General features: G+C 55.7%; 1 protein-coding gene across 1 annotated transcript; it reads left to right on the top strand.

The window, feature by feature from the left end:
* LOC144722837 (uncharacterized) lies at positions 1–20,916 on the top strand. Its single transcript, XM_078601284.1, has 13 exons — positions 1–427; positions 3,343–3,466; positions 6,727–7,074; positions 7,293–7,589; positions 8,240–8,536; positions 9,166–9,196; positions 9,880–9,947; positions 10,104–10,181; positions 10,480–10,533; positions 11,075–11,176; positions 12,437–12,571; positions 16,032–16,166; positions 18,017–20,916. The coding sequence occupies exons 2-13, from the start codon at positions 3,403–3,405 to the stop codon at positions 18,076–18,078; spliced, it is 1,671 nt and encodes a 556-aa protein (XP_078457410.1). The 5' UTR covers positions 1–427; positions 3,343–3,402; the 3' UTR covers positions 18,079–20,916.
* Positions 20,917–25,645: the final 4,729 nt, after the last annotated feature.

The following is a 25,645-nucleotide window of genomic DNA, read 5'->3' on the forward strand; positions in this document are numbered from 1 at the left end:
GCAGCTGCGCCGGAGGAGCCCGAGACTCCGACGGGCACAGAGGGTCGAGGTTGGGCCATCGAGCCAGGTCGGCGCGACGGGTCTAAGCTGACCACGAGGACTCGCACTCAGACGCGAGGCCGCACCTTAGGCGCGGTGTTCAGCTCAGACCCGAGATCGAGTCAAGCGGAATACAGAGAAAAGAAAAAATTATACCAGGATCAGGGGGTCACACCGAGAGCGGGCACCGAACCGAGGGCACGGGGGAACGAAGATGGACGGGGAAACTCCGATTCTGGGACTGAGATCGAACCGGGACGTGGAAATGTTCTGAGCCCCTGGGTTTAAACCGGGACACGCGAGGTTCAGCGGCGACCAGGGATTCGAACCTCATTCTCAAACGGTCTGCGTTGAGATTGAGGGACTGGAAGAGAAGTCGACCGAGTGGGTGAGTACTTCAGCAGGCGGTAGTGGCGGCGGTCGTGTTGGTGGCAACTCAGCCTCAAATGAGTACCTGGTGCGGTGTGTAAATATCACCACTAGGGAGACAAAGGCGGTCGGGCGTGGTGCTGGCCACCCACCCCTTCGTGTACCGTGCTGGCCTTCATGGGTGCTCGCTAACAGCACTTGCCCCAACAGTCTATTAAGGCTATACGGGGGATCTTTGTCTTTGGTGGTGGCGGTGGTGGCGGTGGAGGCGGTGGTGGCAGTGGCGGTGGTGGTGGTGGCGGTGGTGGTGGCGATGATGGTGGTGGTGGCTGTGGTGGTGGTGGCGGTGGTGGTAGTGGTGGTAGCGACGGTGGTGGTGGTAGCGACGGTGGTGGTGATGTTGCTGTTGGTGGCTGCGAGAAGCTGCTGCTGCCGCTGCCGTCGGCATCCCGTCCCTGCAGACAGAGCCGCGTTGCGCTCGCAGTTTGGCGATGTCATCGCGTGGCGGCTGAGCTGCTCGCGTCCGAGTTCACGCCGCAGGGGCGAGGCGCGAGAGAGCGACACCGCAGTGAGGGGGAGCTGGGAGATGAGTCGAGGGAAGGCAGCTGGCAGTAGAGAGAGATGATCAGTGCAACAACGATCTCACGCGGCCTGGACGATGCCTCGTCTGGCAGTGGTTATTGAGACGATGTTTTGGTTATAATTGATCAAGAGTGAGACGATCATTAGCGAACCCTTATAATTAGTTCTAATTGATATTTAGTGAGACGGTCATGGGAAACGATCATTAATTAAGCCCGATTTGTAATACGATGATTATCGAGGTCATCGTTCGTGAAACTTTATATTAAGTGAGAATTTGATCAATGAGTGAAATTAATTTGACAATCATAATAACAATAATATGAATGCAGTATGCGGCTATTCATCGTCTTATTTTCCGTGCGGCTGATTGTTGACGTCGAGGTGGTTAATGAGCCGGATGATTGAGTCGGGAGGAGTCGCGGAGTGGTGGTGCATCGCTGCTGCGTGGAGGATGATGCCGCCGCTCCGTGTTTGTGAGTGGGAGCCTGAGTCGCTCGGTGCTGCCCGGTTCTGTTCGGGGAGGTGACCACAGTCGTCGCACACTGACCCGAGGAGGATTTGAAACTTTCCGTTTGTACATCATCATGATCATAATAATCATATTATGATGATTTACACTTGTAAGCCGCATTTCATCCGTAGATCCCGCCAATGCTCCCCGTGTACGGACATCAGGGAATGAACAGAACTTTCAGGGTACACGCCAGGACTAGACAGGGGCTAAAGAGGCGAGTTTCTAAGACTGACTGAAATATAGCAAACGACTTGGATTGTCTTGTCAGCAAAAGGAAAAGCGGTCCAAAGCTAGGGAGCTGCACAGTGATAACAGCCCGGCCAGCCCAGGAACGGAGCCTTGATCTTTGATCTCCGAGTACTGAGAGGACGGCGATGCGAATATCTCAGGGACCTCGTTGTAGAGTCAACACGGATCCTGTTCCTGTCGATGCTGCGGGGATAACCCATTGAGTCCCTTGTAGATCAGCAGCAGCAGCAGCGGCGGGGTCTTCTAGTCCACTCGGTATGTGACGAGTGGCCAATGCGGAGACAAGAGAGCACCTGCGGAGTGCTCGCTCCGGTCGCTGTCGTGGTTCGCGTGCGGCTCGGGGCTGCGCCCACCAGGTTGCCCCCCATCATATGGAAGCCAAGAGAGAGAGAGGGAGAGAGGGAGAGGGAGAGAGGGAGAGAGAGAGAGATCTGCGTCGGGTCACTCACGAGCAGGTGGGGGTGCTCGTTAGCGAGACTGGACAATTCGAGGTGTTCCATAACTGGTGAGTTCTGACGGTTTGTGACCAGCCAGTGCGGCTCTTTGAGCAAGAGGGCGCGGCTGGAGTGTTGCGCCGAGGGGTCGGGGCTCGGAGGCTGTGGCGCATCGCGACTCACATTTCCTTGTTTCGAGCTGACAGGGAACTTCTCGGCCTCTTGGTGCGCAGTACAATTCCATGCTGGGCACGTGTTCTGAGGCAACCAGAAAGAGCACTTACATAACACTCACGTGACACTCACATAACACTCACTTAACACTCACGTAACACTCACGTAACGGACTGGATGAGGAACCTTTGCATTAATTTATGACGATCATTAAGAAAACATAAAAACTGTTGCTTTTCACAATGCCATACGAAAGAAGAAGTCAGAGAATTTGAAAATGCTTTTATTGGTTTTTAAGTGGTTGAATGGTCTGGCAGCTGTATACATGTCTTCCATGCTTTTAAGATATGAACCAACAAGATCCCTCAGATCCTCTGGTCCTGGTCTTTTAGTCGTCCCAAAGGCCAGGACCAAACCCTAGGGAGAAGCGGCGTTGAGTGTTCACAGTCCTCGCCTGTGATACAGCCTGCCAGGCGATCTGAGGGCTTCAGAATCATTAAGCACTTTTGAAATGAATCTAAAAACGTACTTTTTTAAACTGGCTTTTAATTAGGATTTTTCTGAATGTGTTATTTTTATTATATCTTTGTTAGAAATGTGTTGCAACGTGATTTAATTTTGCGTATAATTTCACTTTTATTGTTCATGCCTGTAAAGCCCTATGTATAGCATTTTTTTGCACGAATAGTGCCTTAGAAATAGATTTTTATTGATTGATGTTTCTGCTATGACTACCCCGACACGCCTCCTCAAGGCACACATGAATACGGGCCAGTAACCGAAACGTTACTCGTCATATATCATTGTTTCCTTTCACGACCACAGGGTTATTGACGAGTGTGTTGAGTTGTTGTTGTTGTTGTTGTTTGTGCTTGTGCACCACTGCCAACGCAGCAGCATCACCAGGTAGGATGTGTTTAACGTGAAGGGAGCTCCACTCGTGACTCCCCTGCGTGGCTGTGCACAACGATTCTGCAGGGACGAGTCGAGGGGAGCTGAGTCGGGAGGTAGCTGAGCGGTCCGCGCCAACCCCGCACGATGCTGCGGAGCGCGCTGCTGGCCGCGTGCTGCTGCTGCTACCTGGTCCTCGCGACACGCACAGGTGAGAGACCCCCACTACCCACCCTTACCCCGCTACCTGGTCCACGTGACACTCACAGGTGAGAGACCCCCACTACCCACCCCTACCCGCTACCTGGTCCTCGCAACACGCACAGGTGAGACCCCCACTACCCACCCCTACCCCGCTACCTGGTCCACTCACAGGTGAGAGACCCCCACTACCCACCCCTACCCCGCTACCTGGTCCACGTGACACTCACAGGTGAGAGACCCCCACTACCCACCCCTACCCCGCTACCTGGTCCACGTGACACTCACAGGTGAGAGACCCCCACTACCCACCCCTACCCCGCTACCTGGTCCACGTGACACTCACAGGTGAGAGACCCCCACTAGCCACCCCTACCCCGCTACCTGGTCCTCGCGACACGCACAGGTGAGACCCCCACTACCCACCCCTACCCGCTACCTGGTCCTCGCGACACGCACAGGTGAGACCCCCACTACCCACCCCTACCCGCTACCTGGTCCTCGCAACACGCACAGGTGAGACCCCCACTACCCACCCCTACCCGCTACCTGGTCCTCGCGACACGCACAGGTGAGACCCCCACTACCCACCCCTACCCCGCTACCTGGTCCTGGCGTCACGCACAGGTGAGAGACCCCCACTACCCACCCCTACCCCGCTACCTGGTCCACTCACAGGTGAGACCCCCACTACCCACCCCTACCCCGCTACCTGGTCCTCGCGACACGCACAGGTGAGACCGCCCCACTACCCACCCCTACCCCGCTACCTGGTCCACTCACAGGTGAGACCCCCACTACCCACCCCTACCCCGCTACCTGGTCCTCGCGACACGCACAGGTGAGAGACCCCCACTACCCACCCCTACCCCGCTACCTGGTCCACTCACAGATGAGACCCCCACTACCCACCCCTACCCCGCTACCTGGTCCTCGCGACACGCACAGGTGAGACCCCCACTACCCACCCCTACCCCGCTACCTGGTCCACTCACAGGTGAGACCCCCACTACCCACCCCTACCCCGCTACCTGGTCCTCGCGACACGCACAGGTGAGACCCCTCCACTACCCACCCCTATCCCGCTACCTGGTCCACTCACAGTGAGAACCCCACTACCCACCCCTACCCCGCTACCTGGTCCTGGCGACACGCACAGGTGAGAGACCCCCCCACTACCCACCCCTACCCCCGCTACCTGGTCCACTCACAGTGAGACCCCCACTACCCACCCCTACCCCGCTACCTGGTACACTCACAGTGAGACCCCCACTACCCACCCCTACCCCGCTACCTGGTCCACTCACAGTGAGACCCCCACTACCCACCCCTACCCCGCTACCTGGTACACTCACAGTGAGACCCCCACTACCCACCCCTACCCCGCTACCTGGTACACTCACAGTGAGACCCCCACTACCCACCCCTACCCCGCTACCTGGTACACTCACAGTGAGACCCCCACTACCCACCCCTACCCCGCTACCTGGTCCACGCCCAGGGAGACCCCCACTACCCACCCCTACCCCGCTACCTGGTCCACGCCCAGGGAGACCCTCACTATCCACCCCTACCCCCCACCTTTCTCCAACCCCTTCATCACACTCACTTGCTCTCACCCATTCCCGATGATGAATAACTGCTGGAGCAGTCACGGACGATGTTCCAAGGATTGTTTTGGCACCCAGCCCCATCCATCTCGCCTTATTTTGTGAATAACTTCTCTATTTAATGAGACTGTTCATGGGATCATATCAATATATTGTACTCTAGTGGTAGTGCCTTACGCCGATAATCCTGACTCCAAGCCGGCCGAGCAGCGTTCAGACCGACAACGCCGCTGCTGCTGCTGCTCGTGATAACGACGAGAATGATAAGTCGTGATTGATGATGACGATGGTGATGATAACGACGACGATTGCGGTGATAATGACGATGGTGGTAGTGGTGGTGGTGATAATGACGAGTGGTGATGGTCCGGACATTCTTGGAAGCGGGGCAACGTGAAACAATCGCCGGGCACTTGTGTGAAACTTGAACCCCCTTCCTCCCCGCGGGCCAGGGCCCGGGGCGTCCGGCGCTCCCGTACCGCCCGGGGCCCTGGCTCTGATTGACGTCTCTGTGTGGCTCGAATGTGCGAGATCGACGAGATTAGATTACGCAGGGTTTTTTTTCCCGGAGAAAGGTGCTAATTTGCACGAAACCTGACCTAGGTGCTTTTGTAACCCTCAAAAGTGTAATGGAAATGCGGTTTCTGAGCAGCCCGCGGCAAACACAGCACGTGACGTGGGTTTCTGGCCACTTGCTGGATTATTTGTTTTTTACCCACAACCCCCCACGGTAACCCCTAAAGTCACGCGAACCTCAGGTTCAATCTCAAGGTGTTATCCAGGTGAACTATGTTAATAAACAAATAGAAGAGATCAACTTGTGGGGTTGTATCGACTGCACTACTCTTTGTTTTGCGTCTAATGGGGCTCCACGCGTTGTTTCGAATGCTCCTGCCAATATCATCGGCAGGTTCGGCAACAGTTTGTTTGACACGCATGCTTACTGCTGCTGTTGCTGATGAGATCCAGAAGGTTGAAACCGGTGCATATATTTTCTCGCTTAAACAAATACTGCTTCATAATATTAAGCAACAACAACTCAACACATTGGTCTAAAAAGGAAAGATATATAACAGACGACGTTTCGGGCAACGTCCCCTTTCCATAGCACATTACCGAAACTTCACCTATCATTCTTACCATTAAAGCACACGAAGTTGGGATATTGCCCGAAACGTCCCCTGTTATATATAGATGTTTTCCTTCTGAAGGAGTGGAGTGCACGCCACGTCTCGCCACTGTCACCTACAGCTCAGGAGGGTGCACGCCCAGTTGCTCGCGCTATGGCACTGATGCCGCCGATCCAGAATTGACCGTTGATACGAGAACAATGATGACACCCAACAGCGTCGAAACCAAAAGGAGATCCACGCCGAGACGCTGAGCGATAACCCAGCCTGCGTGCGCTCTCGCGGCGGCTGTTTCCGACTGTCTCGGCGCGATGTCCGACGTTTGGCTCCGCGTGCTGCGTGGGAGCTGCTTCAGCCGCGACGTCCGGCAATTCGATGCTGAAAAAAAACACTCGCGCCACGCGGATCCGAGGCGTCGGACATCGCGCCGAGACACGGCGGAGACGCATCGCAGCGCCACGAAACCGAAGCCGCCGCGTCGATCAATCGTCGTGAGCTTGTAATCGATGAATAACCGTTTACATCTGCAGCCCTTGGCGAGGCCATACACGTGCCCCTCAGCCTGGCGGAGGCGAGCGGCACGGAGGGGGGCTCGGTGACCATGAACTGCACGGGCACGGACCCCGACTTCTCGTGGCTCTTCATTCCCGACCACGTCGAGTGCAAGGGCGACCCCGCGGAGCAGGACATTGTGGACCGCGTGCGCACGGAGCGGGATGGGAAGCGCTGCGCCCTCACCGTCAGCAATCTGCGCTTCGCGGACTCGGGGATCTTCATGCTGCAAAGGGGCTCGGAGGAGTCATCGGGGGACTCCTCGGGAGACCCCTCGGGGCGAGTCGAATCGGACTGGGTGAAGACGCGGCTGCGAGTCTCGCCAGGTGCTGGCGTTAATCTGAGCGCGCGACGGGGACGGTGATGATGATGAGTGACAGTGGATGGTGATGAGCGTGAATGAATGGATAATGGTGATGGTGAAGATGGTAAGGGTTAATGTGACAATGCTGCTCTTAATACTGATGACGGCGATGATTATGCGCTTTGACATTGAAGCCGACGCGTTGCTGATGATGACAACGATTCTCGATGTCGCCTGCAGACTGCTCCGCGAAGGCTCGCATCGTCGTGGACCCCCCAGGACCCGTGACCCCGTCGTCGAACCTGTCCCTGACCTGTCAGCTGGGCGAGAGGCCGGAGGCCACGGGCCCCCGCATCACGTGGACGCTCAACGGCGCCTCGATCCCCTCGGAGGGGGACAACTCGTCGAGCCCAGTCCGAATCGTCGACTCGGGGCTCCGCGTCGAGATCACGGACGTGCAGGCGCGACGCCAGGGCGCGTGGAAGTGCGAAGACGAGGAGGGGCGAGCGGCCGCCTCCTTCTGCCTCACGTTCTCCAGTGAGTGGGGGGCACGGGCGGGGGGGCGGGGGGGCGAGGGACGCGAAACGCCGTCGCGCTCCATGTGGAGTAGCCAAGGGGGTCCATGGGTAAGAGGCGAGGGGACCCCATACAGAATGCAAAGTTAGGGGGCACCGCGTATTACTTGGCCCTCTCTCCCCGCCCCCCATCTCAAACCCTCCCCCTCTGTTCCCACACCCTGGGTCCAGATGTTGGCTTCATGATTCGTGACACATGGGTTGATGAAACGATTATCGCATTATTTTTACAAACAAATTCTTATTTATTTTTTATTTTCGGCCTCTTACCTCCCACGCGGTGACGCAGGGCTGCTGCTGCCGTTCGCTATCGCGGCTCTGCAGCCCGCACGCGCCCGGTCCTGCTTCTGATGTCAACAGAGCTCCAGCCAGCAAGGACATTGGTTTAGGCAAAGCGATACTCCGTACCGGCTTCGACCTTGGGGTCTCATCAGCACGAGTCGAGGTCGTGTGAACCATTGCTGCGGCATTGTCCGATGTTGTTGGCAAGAGTGCCCGGCCTAAACTCCGCGGACCCCTTTCAAGCAAACCGCAATAGCGTGGACAAACTCACCCTCACCACCCTCACTCCACTCCCACGCCTCTCTCACCACCCTCACCTCCCTCCCGCAGCCACCCACACCTCGAGCCGATGGCGCTGTCCCGACCTCGCCATGGCGACCCCCGCCTCTCACACGACCGGGACGCAAGCCGGAGGACTCGTCGCCTCCGAGGGCCCGGCCACGACCTGGGCCCCCCGCGGTGGTGCCATGGCCCCGGGACGCGAGTCCAGCGCCCCCGATCGAGACCTCCCCGCGGGGTTCTATCTGCTGGCGGGCGCCGCGGCGCTGGTGGTGCTGAGCGCTCTGCTGGTGTGGGCGGTGCGCAGGTCCCGTGCGAGCAAGGACAAGGAGGGCCACTCGATCATAGGTAGCAGCCCCCCCCCCCCCAATAGCCCCATCGATTACTCAGTGGGGACTGCGCACAACGGCCGTGGCCACCTCGTGCCAGGCGTAGCCGTGCTCGCTACGGCAGCAACGCGCCAACGCTACGCCCCGCTCCGCGCGGTGTTTGCTCGCTTCCTCGTAACTCAGTGGCGTAACTCAGTGGCGCATTGCATCTCACGGAGGGAGCGAGCGAGCGAGAGAACGCGGGGATGATAGACCGCCGACTGCGACTGTGACGCACAGCAGCGTCTCCTCGTTGGGAATGCCTTGCGCTATGAGCACGCCAGCGCGAATACAAAATGCGTTCATGCTAAGACAAGTGATAACAATACACGCCAAGTATGATGTGCTGGCTTAAATGCCTTCGTAACTCAGTCGCGCAATACATCTCATCTCAAACACCATCATTACGCCTTCATGAGCAGCCCAGCTCAATCCACTGCTAGACGATGGCCTCTTCTCCCAGGCCTCCTGCCATCTCTCACCCAAACCGCGACACAACAACAACAACAGCAATCCACTCAAAGCGCAGCATGCACACAGCGAGTTGGGGGCCCTGGAGCCTCCCGCGTGTCTAACCGAACCGCGCCGCGTGTGTCTCCCCGTGGGCAGCAGGGACCCCGCACTTCCCGCATCGCAGCAGGTGAGCAAAGCGCCGCCGCAGCTCTGAGGCTGACGAGGTTCATGATGGCTGTGTCAGATACACTGAGCCGGCACCTGTATGAGTCTCTGTACGAGTGTGTGGGTTTACGTGAGTCTTACATGAGTCCGTGAGTCTCTCTGTAAGCCTGTGGCTCTATGTGTGATCCTATGGCACCCTGTGTGAGTCTGTGGCTCTCTGTGAATGGGTCACTCTCTATGTGAGTATATGAGTATCTGTGAGTCGATAGCTCCGTGTATGAGTCTACGATTCTAAATGTGCGCCCACATCTCTTTTCGTGAGTCTCTCAGTCTCTATGTGAGACGCTCAGTCTCTGTGTGAGTCTAAGTGTTTGTTCTAGAGTCGACGGCTCTCTGTGTGAGTCTATGGCTGTATGCGTGAGTCTATGGCTCTCTGCGCGAGTCTATGACTGTATGTGTGAGTCTATGGCTCTCTATATGAGTCTATGGGTCTCTGTGTGAGTCTATAGCTCTCTGTGTGAGTCTATGACTGTATGTGTGAGTCTACGGCTCTCTGTGTGAGTCTATGACTGTATGTGTGAGTCTTCGGCTCTCTGTGTGAGTCTATGACTCTATGTGTGAGTCTACGGCTCTCTGTGTGAGTCTATGACTCTATGTGTGAGTCTACGGCTCTCTGTATCATTCCCGATGTGATCGTGGCCGCAGGTTTCCCTTCGCCGCGCAGGAGAGCTACGAGTCGGACTCGGGGGACGAGCGGCGCCTCTACGCGCTGGGTGAGCTCAGAGGAGCCCCGCATCCACGCCGACACACGCGCAGCGACACATTCGTCTGTTGCGTGTGGGAGGGACAGCGGGGGGGTGGGGGGGAGTTAAACTGAATGGGGATCGTCCGCTAATTTGAAACTCACCGGTTCGACCCCCGCTCCGCAGGACCTCCGCCCGAGCACCCGGAGCCGATCTACGCCGCGGTGCGGCCGCACCCCCGCGGCCCCCCGCGCGCCCCGCCCGGTACGCGCCCCGCACGCGCGCCACGTCTCATTCGCTCATTCCTTCCTTCCTTCCTTCGTTCACTCTTTTACTCGTTCTTTCGGTAATGGCCTCATTCAATCAGTCGCAAATTTCAGTCATTCGGGTATTTAGTCACTAGTTCCATCACAGCCATGAACTCATTCGAATGTTTTATTCACCCGTCAATTAACTATTTCACTCATTAAATGTTTAATGTATTCGTCCCTCCGATTCATAGAATTGTTCATTCACTCGCATCGCGTCCCGCGCGTCTCTCTCCTCCTCCTCCTCCTCCCAGAAGTGATGCTGCTGGTTGCGAGTCAGAACCAGGACACGTTCTATGGTGACGGCGGTACGTATCTCCTACACACACTCTCACATTCTTACACACTTACACTCACCCTCTCTTACACACTCTCACACTCTTACACACTCGCACTCTTACACACTCTCACACTCTTACACACTTACACTCGTTCCCATTCACACTCGCACCCACTCACACTCGTACCCACTCACATTCTGACACACTCTTACACTCTTACACACACTCACACTCTTACACACTCTCACACTCGTGTCCACTCACACTCCCTTCTATCCGTGGGCGTTGAGGAGTTGCCGTACCCTGGTTCGCTCAGAGCAGAATGTGGACTCCACTTGTTCCATCTGCATGGGATACAGTGTTGCCCCCTCACACATGTGGGTTTCTTTGCATTCCCCGGTTTCCTCCCACGTGTAAACCCTAATTAATTGGCCGATGACACCTTAGTATACGGAGGATCGCAGAGCTCGGGAAATTGTTAGTGGCGTCCGTTCCTCACCGCGCGGCTGCGGCGCAGCGCTGCGAGTTGACGTTCACGTCGATGCCTCGCCGCGTCTCCCCCTCTCAGGACTGATCCGCGTCAACCCCATCTACCACTCCATCTACCACTCCATCTACCACTCCATTGACCTGGACGGTGCTCGGGAGGAGCCCCACTCGTGGCGGAGAGGTGAGAGGGGCCACGCCGAGGGCAGCCGGCGCGGGACAGTCCCCGACCCCGTGACCACGCTCGCCCAGCGCATTCACTCACTCACTCACTCGCTGCGCACATCGTTGATTGGAGATCGCTCTCCCCCACCACACGACACCGCTGTGCTGAAGCAGGCACGTGCGGTTCACGTGACACATTTGTTTATTTATTTGGCCTCGTCGGGTGGAGGAGGGTTTACGACACAACATTGGCATTTTGACGCACTGGGCGATGTGACCCACGCTTCAATCATTGGATAAAACAATTCATTCCCCTCGTCTGGGAGGGCTTTAGCAGAGAGAATTGGTGTCGTGTCGCGCTGTTCCCCATCCTCCGTTGAAGGAGCGCAGACCGCAGTGCTTCACGATATGGTCCACAGTTTGGGTTGCAAGGCCAAGGTCGCATTGCTGTACGTTGTGTTTTTGATTTGACACGGACACTGCTCAGTGAGTCTCTGAGCGGTCGCGCCTCTAGAGGCGAAAGGCGAGCCTCTATGTGTTTGTGTGCGCGTGTGCGCGTGTGTGTATGTGTGTGTGTGTTTATGTGTGTGTATGTGTGTGTTGTGTGTGTGTATGTGTGTGTGTTTATGTGTGTGTGTATGTGTGTATGTTTGTGTGTGTGTTATGTGTGTGTATGTATGTTTGTGTGTTTGTGTGTGTGTGATTATGTGTGTGTATGTGTATGTTTGTGTGTGTGTTTGTGTGTGTTTATGTGTGTGTATGTGTGTGTTGTGTGTGTGTGTGTTTGGGTGTGTAAGTATATGTATGTGTGTATGGGGAGCGGTAGTGTAGTGGTTAGCGCGCTGCACTACAAACCAGGTGACCCGAGTTCGTTTCCCCGCTCACGGCCAACATCAGTGACGATGATCTAAACTGGTCTTGCGCCTCCTCGAAGTCGACTCAGCCTCAAATGAGTATCTGGTGTGGCGTGTAAACATCACCACTGGGGAGACAAAGGCGGCCGGGCGTGGTGTTGGCCACCCACACCCTCGTGTGCCGTGCCGGCCTTCATAAGTGCTCCCTACAGTTCTTGCCCCAACAGTCTGTTGAGGCTATATGGGGGATCTTTGATCTTTGTGAATGTGTGGGTGTGCGTATTTGTGTGCGTATGTGTGTGTGTGCATGTGTGTGTGCATGTGTGTGCATGTGTGTGTATGTATGTATGTGTGTGTTTGTGTGTATGCATGTTTTGTTTTTGTGGCTTTGGTTAAAATTTTCCCTTGTGGCGTGGCGAGTCCAGGAGCGCGGTTGTGCAGCATGCGGGACAACCCGGCCTACGAGTCCGTGGACTCCGTGGACTCCGTGGAATCCGTGGACTCTGTGGACTCCGTGGAGCACAAAGCCAGCACCTGGGACGAGACGCGGGGAGGGGAGGGTGAGCGACCCCGAGCACAGACTCACCACCCACACTCACCACTCACACTCACCACCCACACTCACCACCCACACTCACCATCCTCACTCACCATCCGGCAAACCAACCCCGACCTCCTCGTTGGTGCTGGACGGTGACGCTGTGGTGAGCAGTACCACGGGGAGAGGGCCAATTTCGATTTGCAACTCCCCTTCATGGCGTTTGTAGCCACCACAGCGGCCAACGGGGACTATGGACGGGTGCGAGGGGCTGGTAACCCCTCCACCTTCAATAAATTATCACCAAACTACTAAAAAAAAATTGAGCTAAGCTTGTGCCAGAGGCCCCGGGGGGACAGGCGTCTATGACGTCTCCTGGCCAAACCCCATTTGGCAGAGCCAGGAGATTGAATCCTTACTCTCGGGGTTCCTCCAGAAACAGCAAAAATCCACTGCGGGTGGCCACGTGGAATGTTCAAACGTTCACTGTGGTGGAGAGGCGACCACTCCTCTGTCAGGAGCTGGACCGGTACCGTCTGGATCTCTGCGGTATGCAGGGGGTCCAGTGGACCGGCTCTGGCTCCTGGCACCATGAAGGATGGACAGTCTTCTACTCGGGGCAGGAGGAAAGAATTGTGATCCAATCTCCGACCCCCAGGAACAGGTTTGCAGATTTGCTGAGCATTTCTGTGAGGTCCTGGGGGAGGGGACATCCCTCAGCCTGGATAACAACGTGGGACAAAGTGGAGATGACCAGAGGTGTGGACTCGAGTCATGTGACTTGGACTCGAGTCAGACTCGAGTCATGAATTTGATGACTTGCGACTCGACTTGGACTTGCATAACAATGACTTTGTCCCACCTATGAGATGTGGACTCGAGTTATGTGACTTGGACTCGAGTCAGACTCGAGTCATGAATTTGATGACTTGCGACTCGACTTGGACTTGCATAACAATGACTTTGTCCCACCTCTGGAGATGACCCTGCCGAGGCTGCGGTGCCTCAAATATTGGAAGAAGTCACACCCTGTGAGTGGCTGGCTGAGGTGCCATCTGTTGAGGAAGTACTGAAGGCGATCCAGAGTCTGAGACCAGGAAAGGCACCGGCCAGAGATGATCTCTCAAGCGAAATGCAGAGGGAGGGTGGCGTTTGTGCACAGACTGCCCTACATGATATCATAACAACAGTCTGGACCACTGGACGGGTTCCGCAGGACTGGAAGGATGCCCTGGTGGTCCCCCTCTTTAAGAAGGGGGACCGCACAGACTGTAACAACTACAGGGGCATCTCACTCCTCAGTGTGCTGGGAAAGGTCCCTGGCCAGGATGATTCAACATCGCCTTGCCAGGCACGCTGAGGAGAGGCTTGCGGAGCCCCAATGCGGTTTCCGGGAAGGGCGGTCCTGTACAGATGCCATATTTTCTGTCCGTCTGCAATTGCAGAGGTGTAGGGAATTCCAACAAGACCTACGTCTTTGCTTTATTGACCTGGTCAAGGGCTATGATACCATCAGTAGGCCTGGGCTCTGGGTTGTTTTTCGTGCTTTCGGAGTCCCTGACCCTCTGCTCACGATCATTAAGGACCTTCATGATGGTGAGCGGGCCCGGGTAAAACTACGTGGCCGAGAGTCGGAGCCATTCCCTGTACATTTTTGTTGGGGTGCGACAGGGATGTCCTCTAGCTCCAACATTATTTAACATCTATTTCGACCACGTAGTTCGTGAAGCCTTCAATAGCTGTATCGGAGGAATTTCCATCTGGTACAGATACAATGGGAGGCTGATCGATGCCCGGGTGCGATCAAGGGATGGCTCCCTATTGCTCAACCACGTTACCTATATTCTTGGGTTCATATTCTTGGTTCTTTCCCTTCTATGTGATGACTTTACCGAAAGAACCAAGAACATGAATTCCTGCAGTCACGAAAGCTTTAAACCGAAATGTATTCTTGGGTTCTTTCGGTAAATTCACGTAGATAGAAAATAATAAAAAGCCAAAAAACCACGAAGTTTCGATTGCAACACAAGCGATCATCCTAAGGGGAACAAATACAGCTGGCGGACTGTTGAGAAAAATATCGCGAGAGAGCTGCTTGAGCCAAATGCAGAGCCAGTGCAACCAAAGGTTCTAATTGCTTGGAGTAGGCGGGGCTAGAGATGGAATTTGCAAGTAAATGCAAGATCGCAGAGCTAGGAATACCTAGGCTAATTATGTCTGTATTAACCACAATACTTGTGGTCAGAATGCAAACAAAAATAAGGCGATCGGTATTACCTTGGTGTCGCGGCATCTCTTCAGAGAAGTGAGCGACTCGACCAGATGAGCCTTCTTGTCTCGAAGTCTGTTAACAGATCTAATGGTTGTGTGGAAACCCTCTCTGTAGAGGCGGTTAAAACTTGACGTAAAGCTTTCGTGACTGCAGGAATGCAAATTATTTGGTTCTTTCGGTAAAGTCACGTAGATAGATAAGAATTAAAAGACAAAAAACCATGACACGTTGACACGTTATGTATGCCGATGATCTGGTAGCTGCTGCTCACTCAGATGAGGAGTTGGAGGCGCTGCTGCTGAACCTGGAGCTGGCCACTAAGAGGTGTGGGGCCTTACAATCAGCCCCACAAAAACTAAGCACCTGCCTGGGTATTTTGTACCATCGGACACTTCACCCCCACAACTTCCAATTGGTGATGGGGCAGTTGTGGAGAGAGTGGAGAGTTTCCCATACCTGGGCAGTGTGATCATGACTGGCTCTGGTTTAACAGCAGAGGTCTCACTCCGAATCAGTCGAGCGCATTATCTTCTCATCGGTTGCGTAACGCTGTGTGAAAGCTACCTGGTCTGTCGCCCCGCACGAAGCTTCAGGTCTTCTCGGCAACAGTCATACCCTCCCTTCTCTACGCTTGTGAAACGTGGACATCTTCGCCGGTTAGAAACATTTAGGCTGGCCTGCCTACGACCCATCCTGCTTTTAACCAGGCTGGATTGTGTGAGGAGCTCACAAATCCTTGAAAGATCTGAACAAAGTCCCATCGGGGAGCTCCTCTGGCAGGCAAGGCTGCGTTGGCTGGGCCTAAACAGCTTTTGTTCAGCCGGATCGAGGGGGTTAAACGGGTGCGGCACGGGCTAAAGAAGAGATGGTACAGGAGGATGTGGAGCTGAGTGGACTTGTCAATGATTGGTACCAGCGGTGTCAAGATCGGCCTCTGTGGAGGAGGCTCGTGAAGGACGCTACTGGGCAGTTGGAGGCAGTCGCCCGCATCTGGGTCTGCCCCGTGACCTCCTGCCAGCGGGCGTTCGACACTTCACGTGGCCTCAAGGTGCACATAGCCTGGCACAAGCGTCGTGGTGACGTCACCGCCACTTAGTAGCGAATGGCGGTTGTTGTTGTGTATGTGTGTATGTTTGTGTGTGTGTGTGTACGTATGTGTTTGTTTTTGTGGCTTTGGTTCAAATTTTCCCTTGTGGCGTGGCGAGTCCAGGAGCGCGGTTGTGCAGCATGCGGGACAACCCGGCCTACGAGTCCGTGGACTCCGTGGACTCCGTGGAATCCGTGGACTCTGTGGACTCCATGGAGCACAAAGCCAGCACCTGGGACGAGACGCGGGGAGGGGAGGGTGAGCGACCCGAGCACAGACTCACCACCCACACTCACCACTCACACTCACCACTCACACTCACCACTCACACTCACCACCCACACTCACACTCACCACTCACACTCACCACCCACCCTCACCACTCACCCTTACTACCCACACTCACCACCCACACCACACACTCACCACCCACACTCACCACCCACACTCACCACTCCCACTCACCACCCACACTCACCACCCACACTCACCACTCACCACGCTTAGCTTAGCGTCAGCTGCAGCTCCCACACGCACGCAAGAGTCACCGCCGTCCACTCGCCGTTACGGTGGCGTCGCCGCAGCACCTGTGCCAGACTAGGTGCACTTGGAAGCCACACACACGTACCACACACACGTACCACACACGCGTGCCACATATATATATGTATTATACACTTACACACCAGAGACGGGGAGAGACGCTCTCCAAGTCTCAACGGGGGCGGGGATGGGGCGGTCGCTACATTTCAAGTAGTTTGTTTTTTAAGTGCCCTACTTTAACAATAACAACACAACAAACGTCTTGTTTCTGCTACATATCAATAAAGTACCAACTGTTAGGATTCCAAGGGGGTACGATTGTCCCCATAGCCTTCCCTCCACTCACCCCTTGAATCCACCACTTATGTAGACTCCACGCCTTTCAAGAGACTGCTGGGGCGAGTGCTGTTAGCGAGGAGCGCCTGTGAAGTCCGGCACTGTGGCACACGCGGAGATCGGTTGCCAGCAACGCAACCGCTGCTCACACGCACACACCCACACACCCCCAGCTCTTCACCACACACACACCTCCCTTACCACAACCTCCACCCACCCACACACTTCTTCCATTGTCGCGTAACCATCATTCCACACGCTCCGATCTCGCACCTGCTTGTTCCGGCTCCACGTGATAAAACCATCACCTCGAATCACCCGATCACCACGTGCTACCTGCTACGGGCACGTGCTACGGGCACGTGCTACGGGCACGTGCTACGGGCACGTGCTACGGGCACGTGCTACGGGCACGTGCTACGGGCACGTGCTACGGGCACGTGCTACGGGCACGTGCTACGGGCACGTGCTACGGGCACGTGCTACGGGCACGTGCTACGGGCACGTGCTACGGGCACGTGCTACGGGCACGTGCTACGGGCACGTGCTACGGGCACGTGCTACGGGCACGTGCTACGGGCACGTGCTACGGGCACGTGCTACGGGCACGTGCTACGGGCACGTGCTACGGGCACGTGCTACGGGCACGTGCTACGGGCACGTGCTACGGGCACGTGCTACGGGCACGTGCTACGGGCACGTGCTACGGGCACGTGCTACGGGCACGTGCTACGGGCACGTGCTACGGGCACGTGCTACGGGCACGTGCTACGGGCACGTGCTACGGGCACGTGCTACGGGCACGTGCTACGGGCACGTGCTACGGGCACGTGCTACGGGCACGTGCTACGGGCACGTGCTACGGGCACGTGCTACGGGCACGTGCTACGGGCACATTTGGACCGTGACGCACCGACACGCACCGACACGCAATGGCCTACACTTTTTCGTATAACGTCGCGAGGTCTTTAATGAAGCGAGACTTGCTAATGCACGCCGCAGAATTAGCCAGGCCGGCCGCTTAGCCGAACCGCGAACCTCTGCAACAAGGAGGCAAAGATGCTGCTACAGCTATCACCGTCCCACCCTTACTCTCGCTCATCCAGAGTCCGAGTCGAGACCTCCACCCACCATCCACCCCCTCCCCTGCTAACCCCCTAACACAAGCGCCCGTGTCCCCCCCCCGCCTTCCCCTGCTGCCCCCACCCGCGACTCGCCATGTGCCGCAGGGTTCTGCGCACCCGAGGAGTTCACGAGCCACGACTGCATTTACGAGGTTCTGAGGATGTGACCCGCGCGGACGAGGCGAGGTGGAGCCGACACTTGCTGCTTCGGCAGCCGCAACGAACGCAGACGACGACGACAATGGCGATGTTAACGAAGATGGTGACGGCTGCGGTGGCCGAGTGCGTGGTGTCCGTGTCGGTGTCGCGGTGGTTCACGCACCGTTCCCTTCTGCCACCTGCGTCCGATGACTCCCAGGCGTCGTGTCGGTGGACTTCTCCTACGCCCTCTCTTAGGTCGACTCAGCCTTAAACGAGTATCGGATATCACGCGTGCCCACTGGCGACTGAAAGGCGGTCGGGCGGTGGAACGGGTTCGCACCACCCTCTCGTGCGCCCTGCCGCACCGAATAGGTGCTCGCTAACAGCACTTGCCTCAACAATGCTTTGAAAGGCTACACGGGGGACCTTTGCCTTCGCGACGTTCACTCGCGACCACAAGCGCACGCGTCACGTGTGGCGGCCGCGCCGCGCGGGGCTCTCCGCAGCGCCCTCGGTCGGAGGCATCTTCAGCCAGCAGTGGCGTGAGCGCGCATTTGCAGGGCTGCGCCTTTACCGTCTACACGAATGCAGCCTCCTTCCTCTCGTTAACCGCATCCTCAACGCGTATCGAGAAAAACACGAAATGCAAATGAATTTTCAATAGCGCGTGTTCCTCTATCGAGTGGGGGGGGGGTGCAAGGGGGAGGGGGGGCTGGAGTGGGAGGGGGTGGATCGTGTCGCTTTAAAGAGATTCAGTATTTTATGATTTGTCCGCATAATCGACTCTCCGACCCTTTAGCATGATCCCAATCGCCTCTACGTGCTCAACGACTCACGGTTAATTGAAACCCTCCCCGAATGTTTTGTGAGGCGCCGAGCTGCAATTACCTTCGTCTCGATAGGGGGCATCATAATCATCATCATCACCATACAATTAGAGAGACGCACTCATGAATACACAACCAGGTAAACACAGCCCATTGTGTGGAGCGGTGGCGCAGTCCTTAGCGCAACAAAGTTCGATTCCCGCGACCGCGGCTGACGTCAGCGGTTAGTTTGATATCTGATTCCGGTCCTTTGGCGTCCTGTTTACCAACTCAGTGGCGGTCAACCGCGTGGTGGGTGAGGTCAAACAACCCGACGTGATCACAAAGCAACTGTGCATTGTTGCTAATTGAAAGCCCTTTCTGGCCGAGAGTGGCCTTGTGAAATGCAACTTTGGAGATTAAAATAATCACAAAATACACCCTCGATAGACCCACGTTACCCCCACCTTACACCCGAGGGTGTTAGCTACGCGCCTACACTGTGTCCCTTCACTGTAGCCCAGCCTGCATCTCTCTGTCGTTGTTTCCGGAGACGTGCGTCATGTCGTAGTGCTCAATGCGTGAGTGATCGAATCGTATCTCATGAGTTATAGTTCATGTCTAAAAAAATGCTGAGCGGGGCAATTTCTATGTATAGGTCCAGTTAAAACGATTGTTCTATTTTTATGTTTTCCGTGTGAGTTGACCTCACGATATATTGTTAGTGGGCACGCGAGATCACCGTCATCGCCCTGACGATGGTGAAGGATGATTTTCCTTGACTTCGTGAGCTTTTATGATCACGTGTCCACACGCACGTGCGCGTATGCGTGGGCGTGTGTCCGTTAGTTAGTGGACTAATCTCCATCTTTTTCCATTTTTACGGGGACAGAGTGTTGCTTCCCGTGGAACGCGTGGGGTTCCTCCTACGTGTAGAACAGACACTCATCATCAGATGGCCGACTACTTCTTGAAATACAAGAATCATAGGACTAATCGTGGCTCTCCTGACCGCATGAATGTAATCAACACATTCTGTGGCGAGACGTGGCATAATTATTGTCAAGCTCCACCAAGCGACGATCTGAGTTAGATTCCAGGACCACGGCTAACATCGGTAGCGAGATTTTCCCTTTGAGCCCGTTGCTCGGATTCTCCTAGGTCGACTCAGCCTGCAAACATCAGCAGAGAGGAAGCAATCGCTGCCAGACGTGGTGCTGATCACGCTTTCTCATCATGCGCCGTTATTGTCTCTCGTTAAGAGCACTGTATGTACGCTAAATGCATTTGTTACACTGAGTACACCCTGCACAACAAAAGCTGCTGCTGCTGCTGCGTTGGCAGTGGTGGTGTACAAACAAAAACAACGATAAGTCAACACATTCGTCGTCAATAGCAAGCACCGTGTGTATGGCCTTAAAAGAAAAATATATAACAGGCGACGTTTCGTGTGATGGTTCTCCCCAGCACGTGACAAACACACAGCTACACACGCACACACACATCGTGAAGATCTCTCTTCCACGTACACGCGTGGCACAACTGAATAGTACGCGTGAGAGTTTACGGTGACCGCTGATGAGTGAGGCGGGTCGCGCAGTGTGTGTGCGACGCGCTCGGCGTGCATCTTGGTGTCACGTCCGCTGCGTCGATGCCACCGAGTCCATGGGCCAGGGACAGCACTCGGCACCACCGTGGGCCACACAGCTTGAGTCGCATCCCATCTGTTCACGCGGCCAACGAGAGTCAATTGCCCGTTCATCCCCCACTCATCGCAAACGGTTATCGCATCACTCACCGTTGTTGGCCACGTGGGGAAAGTGGAGGCGGCGAAGCGGCGCCACCTCGGGCGGGGCCGCCGGGCGAGGAGGCCACCTACCTCGCCGAGCGACGCGCATCACGTCTCGTCTGTCAAAATGGTTGTTCGCGTTCAGCCGTTCGCGTGTTGATGATTCGCAGGTATCGTCTAGGAACTCAGACTCCTCCGTGTAAACCGGTACACTGTGTCGAGGTGGGAAGTAATTTATACGCGAATAAATAAACTGAGTATTTATCCAGCATTGTTAATCTGAGCTTTTCCTTCTCATCGCTGCGCCGCGCTTTGCTGCGCCGCGCGGTGCTGCTCGCTTCAACCCACTGCCGGGGGGGGGGGGGGGAGCCGGGCGAGGCGGGGTTCGTCGTGGGGCCCCGACTCGTGTCGAATCGCCCGCGAGTCGCGGGCCGCAGGAGAAGAAGTCGCCGCTCGGGCGCGAGTCGCGTCACCGTCGGCGCGTCACGGGCCGCACCCCAGCGGCCCCGCGTGGGGCGGGGGGGTCACCCGATCGATGCACGGCTCGAGTTGTAGCCCCCTCGGCCTGGAGCCACGGGGAGACCGCGGATTGAGAATCGAGATGGTCAGACGTTTCCCACCGAAGCGGCGTCCTTCATCGCAAGGCCCGCGGGCTCCTGGCGGCCCCTGGTGGCCTTTAGTGCGGGCCCCGACACGCTACACACAGAGCCGTGCATTGGGCGCCGCTACCCCCCACCCCGCCCTCTCCCCCCACTCCAGCCCCGCCCCCACTTGCGTTCCGCTATCGTCGAAGGTGGAACGCTCTGGGTACGATTTTGCGTTTTTTTTCGTTTCGCTGTTTCCTGCAAAGCAATGGGGTTTAAACCGCAACGCGATAACTGCAGGGAGAGGGAAGGAGGGAGGGGGGTAGGAGGGGCAGAGGAGAGAAATGGGGAGGAAGAGAGAAGGGGAGATCGAGGTGGCGGGGGAGGTGGCGGGGGAGGCGGGGGGAGTCACCGAAAATATTTTCGAGGTCTGGGGCAAAATGGCAGATGAGGCCCCCTGAGGTCCCCTCGGTCAAATTCAAGCCCCCCCACCCGCCCCTTCAGGGATCGAAGGCCCGGGATAGAGCCCCCCCCCCCCCCCCACTGCAGCTCTTTATAGAGGAAGCGAAAGTGAGGGAGTGGAGGTTGTGGTGGAGAGGAATTGGTGTGAGGGGGAGCGGGAGGAGGGGAGACACGGCGGCAGGGAATGAAATAAGCAGGGAATTAATTAATGGGGTAATGACGTCATTCGTGCGGGTCAATGAGTGGGAGTTTGACTGAATTAATGAATGGCTGGAGGGGATAATGAACGAGAGAATTGAGTGGATCGCTAATGGGTGAATGAAGGATACATTTAACACGTAGGCGTTCGCGACCAATATTATTCATGATAAAGGTTTTTGGGTTAGATCGCGTAAGTATAAATGTGTCGGAACCCTCCACCACCCGACACAGTCAGTGAGGGAAATAATAAAATAATAAAAATAAAACATAATAAAATGTTCACGACGTTTCGGCCACAACACAAGCAGCCGTCCTCAGGTGAAGAACAGAGCTGTCGAAAAGACAGCACAATAAGGACGCTGTCTTTGTTCCTCACCTGAGGACGGCTGCTAGTGTTGTGGCTGAAACGTCGTGAAAATTGTATTATGTTTCATTTTTATTATTTTATTATTTCCCTTCTACGTGACTTTACCGAAAGAACCAAGAAGATGAATCCCTGCAGTCACGAAAGCTTTAAATCGAGAAAAAAAGATAGGGAGAAATGAAGTAGGGAGCGAGATACACGGAGGAACAAGCAGGGAGTGATAAAAACACAAGGAGAGATGGAGATACGAGAGACAGAGAGAGAGAGAGAGAGATCTGCGTGGGAGAGACAGCGCTCACTCGCTCGAGATCAGCGCCAGCCCCTGCGGCCCGCGGTCCGTGCACGCGGGGAACGCGGACCGCGTGGGCCCGGGCCGGGCCAGTGGAGAGCGGTTCCTGCCTTAGAGCTGTTGGAAAAAGACGAAACTTTTTCCGCCAACTCTTGGGGACGGACTGTGCCTTCACCAACGCTCGAGTCGATTCTCATAATGCTGTGACGTCATCACTCGCCGGTCCGGTGACCGCTCCAGGGCCGCGCGTGACGTGCGCAGCGTGGCTGGGGCGGCTCCCTCCCCGCGGTTCCAATGAGAAATCCCGCGCGGAGCCGCTCAACGGGAACCCGCGATGTTTCCCTCGTTCTCATTCAACGCGGCCTCTGGCATTTATTAGAAAACGAATGTCACGGCTCGCAAACGTTTCCCCTTTGTCATTCCACTGCTGGATCAATGCCACCCCACGCTGAGCCATTTATGGGGGGTGGTTCCCAGGACCTGTTCAGGAATCGCTTGCTGGTTGCGGTTCTTAATCTGTGGCGACTGTGAAGAGAGCTCAGGCCCGCGGGGTCTCACAGCGCAATTGCGATAAACATGCCCTGCTCTTGCGAGGGTTCAATTGTTTAGATACATTCGTCAACTCCGCTTTGAGTCAAACAAACAACAAATGCACGAAATTAAAACGCAGCTCGTGTTCTCGTCTAAAGCTGTTTATGTTGCTGAGAAAATACAATGCACATTGCTGAGTCTCAAGACAAGTTTTCAAGAGGGTCTTTCATTCGGACGTTTGGCCACGCGCTCTTTCAAGGGGTCGTCGTTTCGCTCGGGCACGAAGGCGACAGAGAGACTCCGCAGAGAGACTCCGCAGAGAAACTCCGCAGAGAGATTCCGCAGAGAGACTCCGCAGAGAAACTCCGCAGAGAGACTCCGCAGAGAAACTCCGCAGAGAAACTCCGCAGAGAGACTCCGCAGAGAAACTCCGCAGAGAAACTCCGCAGAGAGACTCCGCAGAGAGACTCCGCAGAGAGACTCCGCAGAGAAACTCCGCAGAGAAACTCCGCAGAGAAACTCCGCAGAGAGACTCCGCAGAGAGACTCCGCAGAGAGACTCCGCAGAGAAACTCCGCAGAGAAACTCCGCAGAGAGACTCCGCAGAGAGACTCCGCAGAGAAACTCCGCAGAGAGACTCCGCAGAGAGACTCCGCAGAGAAACTCCGCAGAGAAACTCCGCAGAGAGACTCCGCAGAGAGACTCCGCAGAGAGACTCCGCAGAGAAACTCCGCAGAGAGACTCCGCAGAGAGACTCCGCAGAGAGACTCCGCAGAGAGACTCCACAAAGAAACTCCGCAGAGAAACTCCGCAGAGAAACTCCGCAGAGAGACTCCGCAGAGAGACTCCGCAGAGAGACTCCGCAGATAAACTCCGCAGAGAAACTCCGCAGAGAGACTCCGCAGAGAGACTCCGCAGAGAGACTCCGCAGAGAAACTCCGCAGAGAGACTCCGCAGAGAAACTCCGCAGAGAAACTCTGCAGAGAGACTCCGCAGAGAGACTCCGCAGAGAGACTCCGCAGAGAGACTCCGCGGCGCCGACGGGGAGACAAGCACCTCGCTCGTCGTCGGTCGTCCTTCCCCCGCACCTGCGATTCGCACGGTTGGCTGCGTACGGTGCGAAAGAAGTTCGATATGCACACATACGACCACGCGCAGAAAACGAGGCTCACGGTCTCACTTGCTGCATTGACAGCAAATCACGCGGCAGAGCCGAGCGGGGTTGGTGGGAGAGGGACGGGGGGCGGGGGGAGGTAGCCCCCCCCCCCCCCGAATCGTTTCACGGGACCCAGAAATGAACGCGCCATGGAAACCACATTTCTACAGATTGGAAATTAATCTCCTTAAAACTCCTTTTTGTGTTTTGTCTTGTTTGCCCTTTCCACCGCACCGCCGATTATAATCAGGGTTGCCGACGTACGGTGCAAAATAAGTTCAACTTACATACACACAATACATACACACAATACATACACACACTACACACAATACAATACCTGAAGTCATGTACCGGCCGCCACCTACGATTGCACAGCGACGTCAGTGGCCGATCGGCTGTGTCCCGGACGGATCGGCGCAGAACTCACAGACGAGACATGAGCCCTTGGCCTCGCAAGCATCTGGCAGCAGATCGCCAGCATTGCTTGAAGCAAGCCTGTCGACTCTGCTGGTGAGACGCTGAATGTCGCAACCGGTCGTTTAGGGCAGAGTAATGAACACACGCGTTGATGAGTTTAGTTTTTGTTACATTTGAATTAATTGTGCTTGTGCACCACGACCAACGCAGTGTGACAACCACGCGGCCACGGCGGGCGGAGCACCGCTCGTGTGACGACGACGCTCGAAATAATGACAACAATATGAGAACAGGTTTTACCCTTTCTGGCAATAAAACGGCCGTTAAGATGTTCAAACACCAAACAGCTACCCTTTTTGCAAGCTATTCACCACACACACTTGTGGCAAAACATGCAAACAAATAACGTGCTTGTTTGCATTGTTTGCAAAACCTATTCTTATTTTTTTCATAATGTCGATACTGGCAACAATGTTCCATAGATATAGCGGCTTTTTAGATAAGGGGCCCTGGTTGCAAGGTGATGATTGCCGTGGCTGGCAGATGAATTGGTCAGAACTGGCATTGCTCATTTCCACTGCTGCCGCCTCCGATAAGGCACGTGTCTGCCCGCCACCATTTGCATTTGCGTCAAGGCCTCTCCTCTCGCGTCAAACCGCTGGGAGCGGCTTCCAGCCACCGCGGTGCGGCCGCGCTGCGCGAATGTCTCAACGCGTGGCACCGGCTGCGGTCGGCGGCCAGGAGGCCCGATCGCTTTGACGACGTCAATTACAATAGTCGCCGCCACCACCACCAGTGTTGTTATTCTTAGCAGCAGCAGTAACAACAAGAACTCGTTGTTTACTCGTTGATGTTTCCACTCGAGCGAAATGTCAGCCCGTGTCGCCGCAGGATCTCATTCGGGCCCCGTTATCATTTCGCGCTTATCTCTATCTTGCACGCGTCACGGATCTCATCTGGAACCACCATGCACACACACAAAACACGCACTG

This window comes from Lampetra planeri, chromosome 15 (genome assembly GCF_965212315.1).
Source record: "Lampetra planeri chromosome 15, kcLamPlan1.2.h2, whole genome shotgun sequence".
NCBI classification, from domain to species: domain Eukaryota; kingdom Metazoa; phylum Chordata; class Hyperoartia; order Petromyzontiformes; family Petromyzontidae; genus Lampetra; species Lampetra planeri.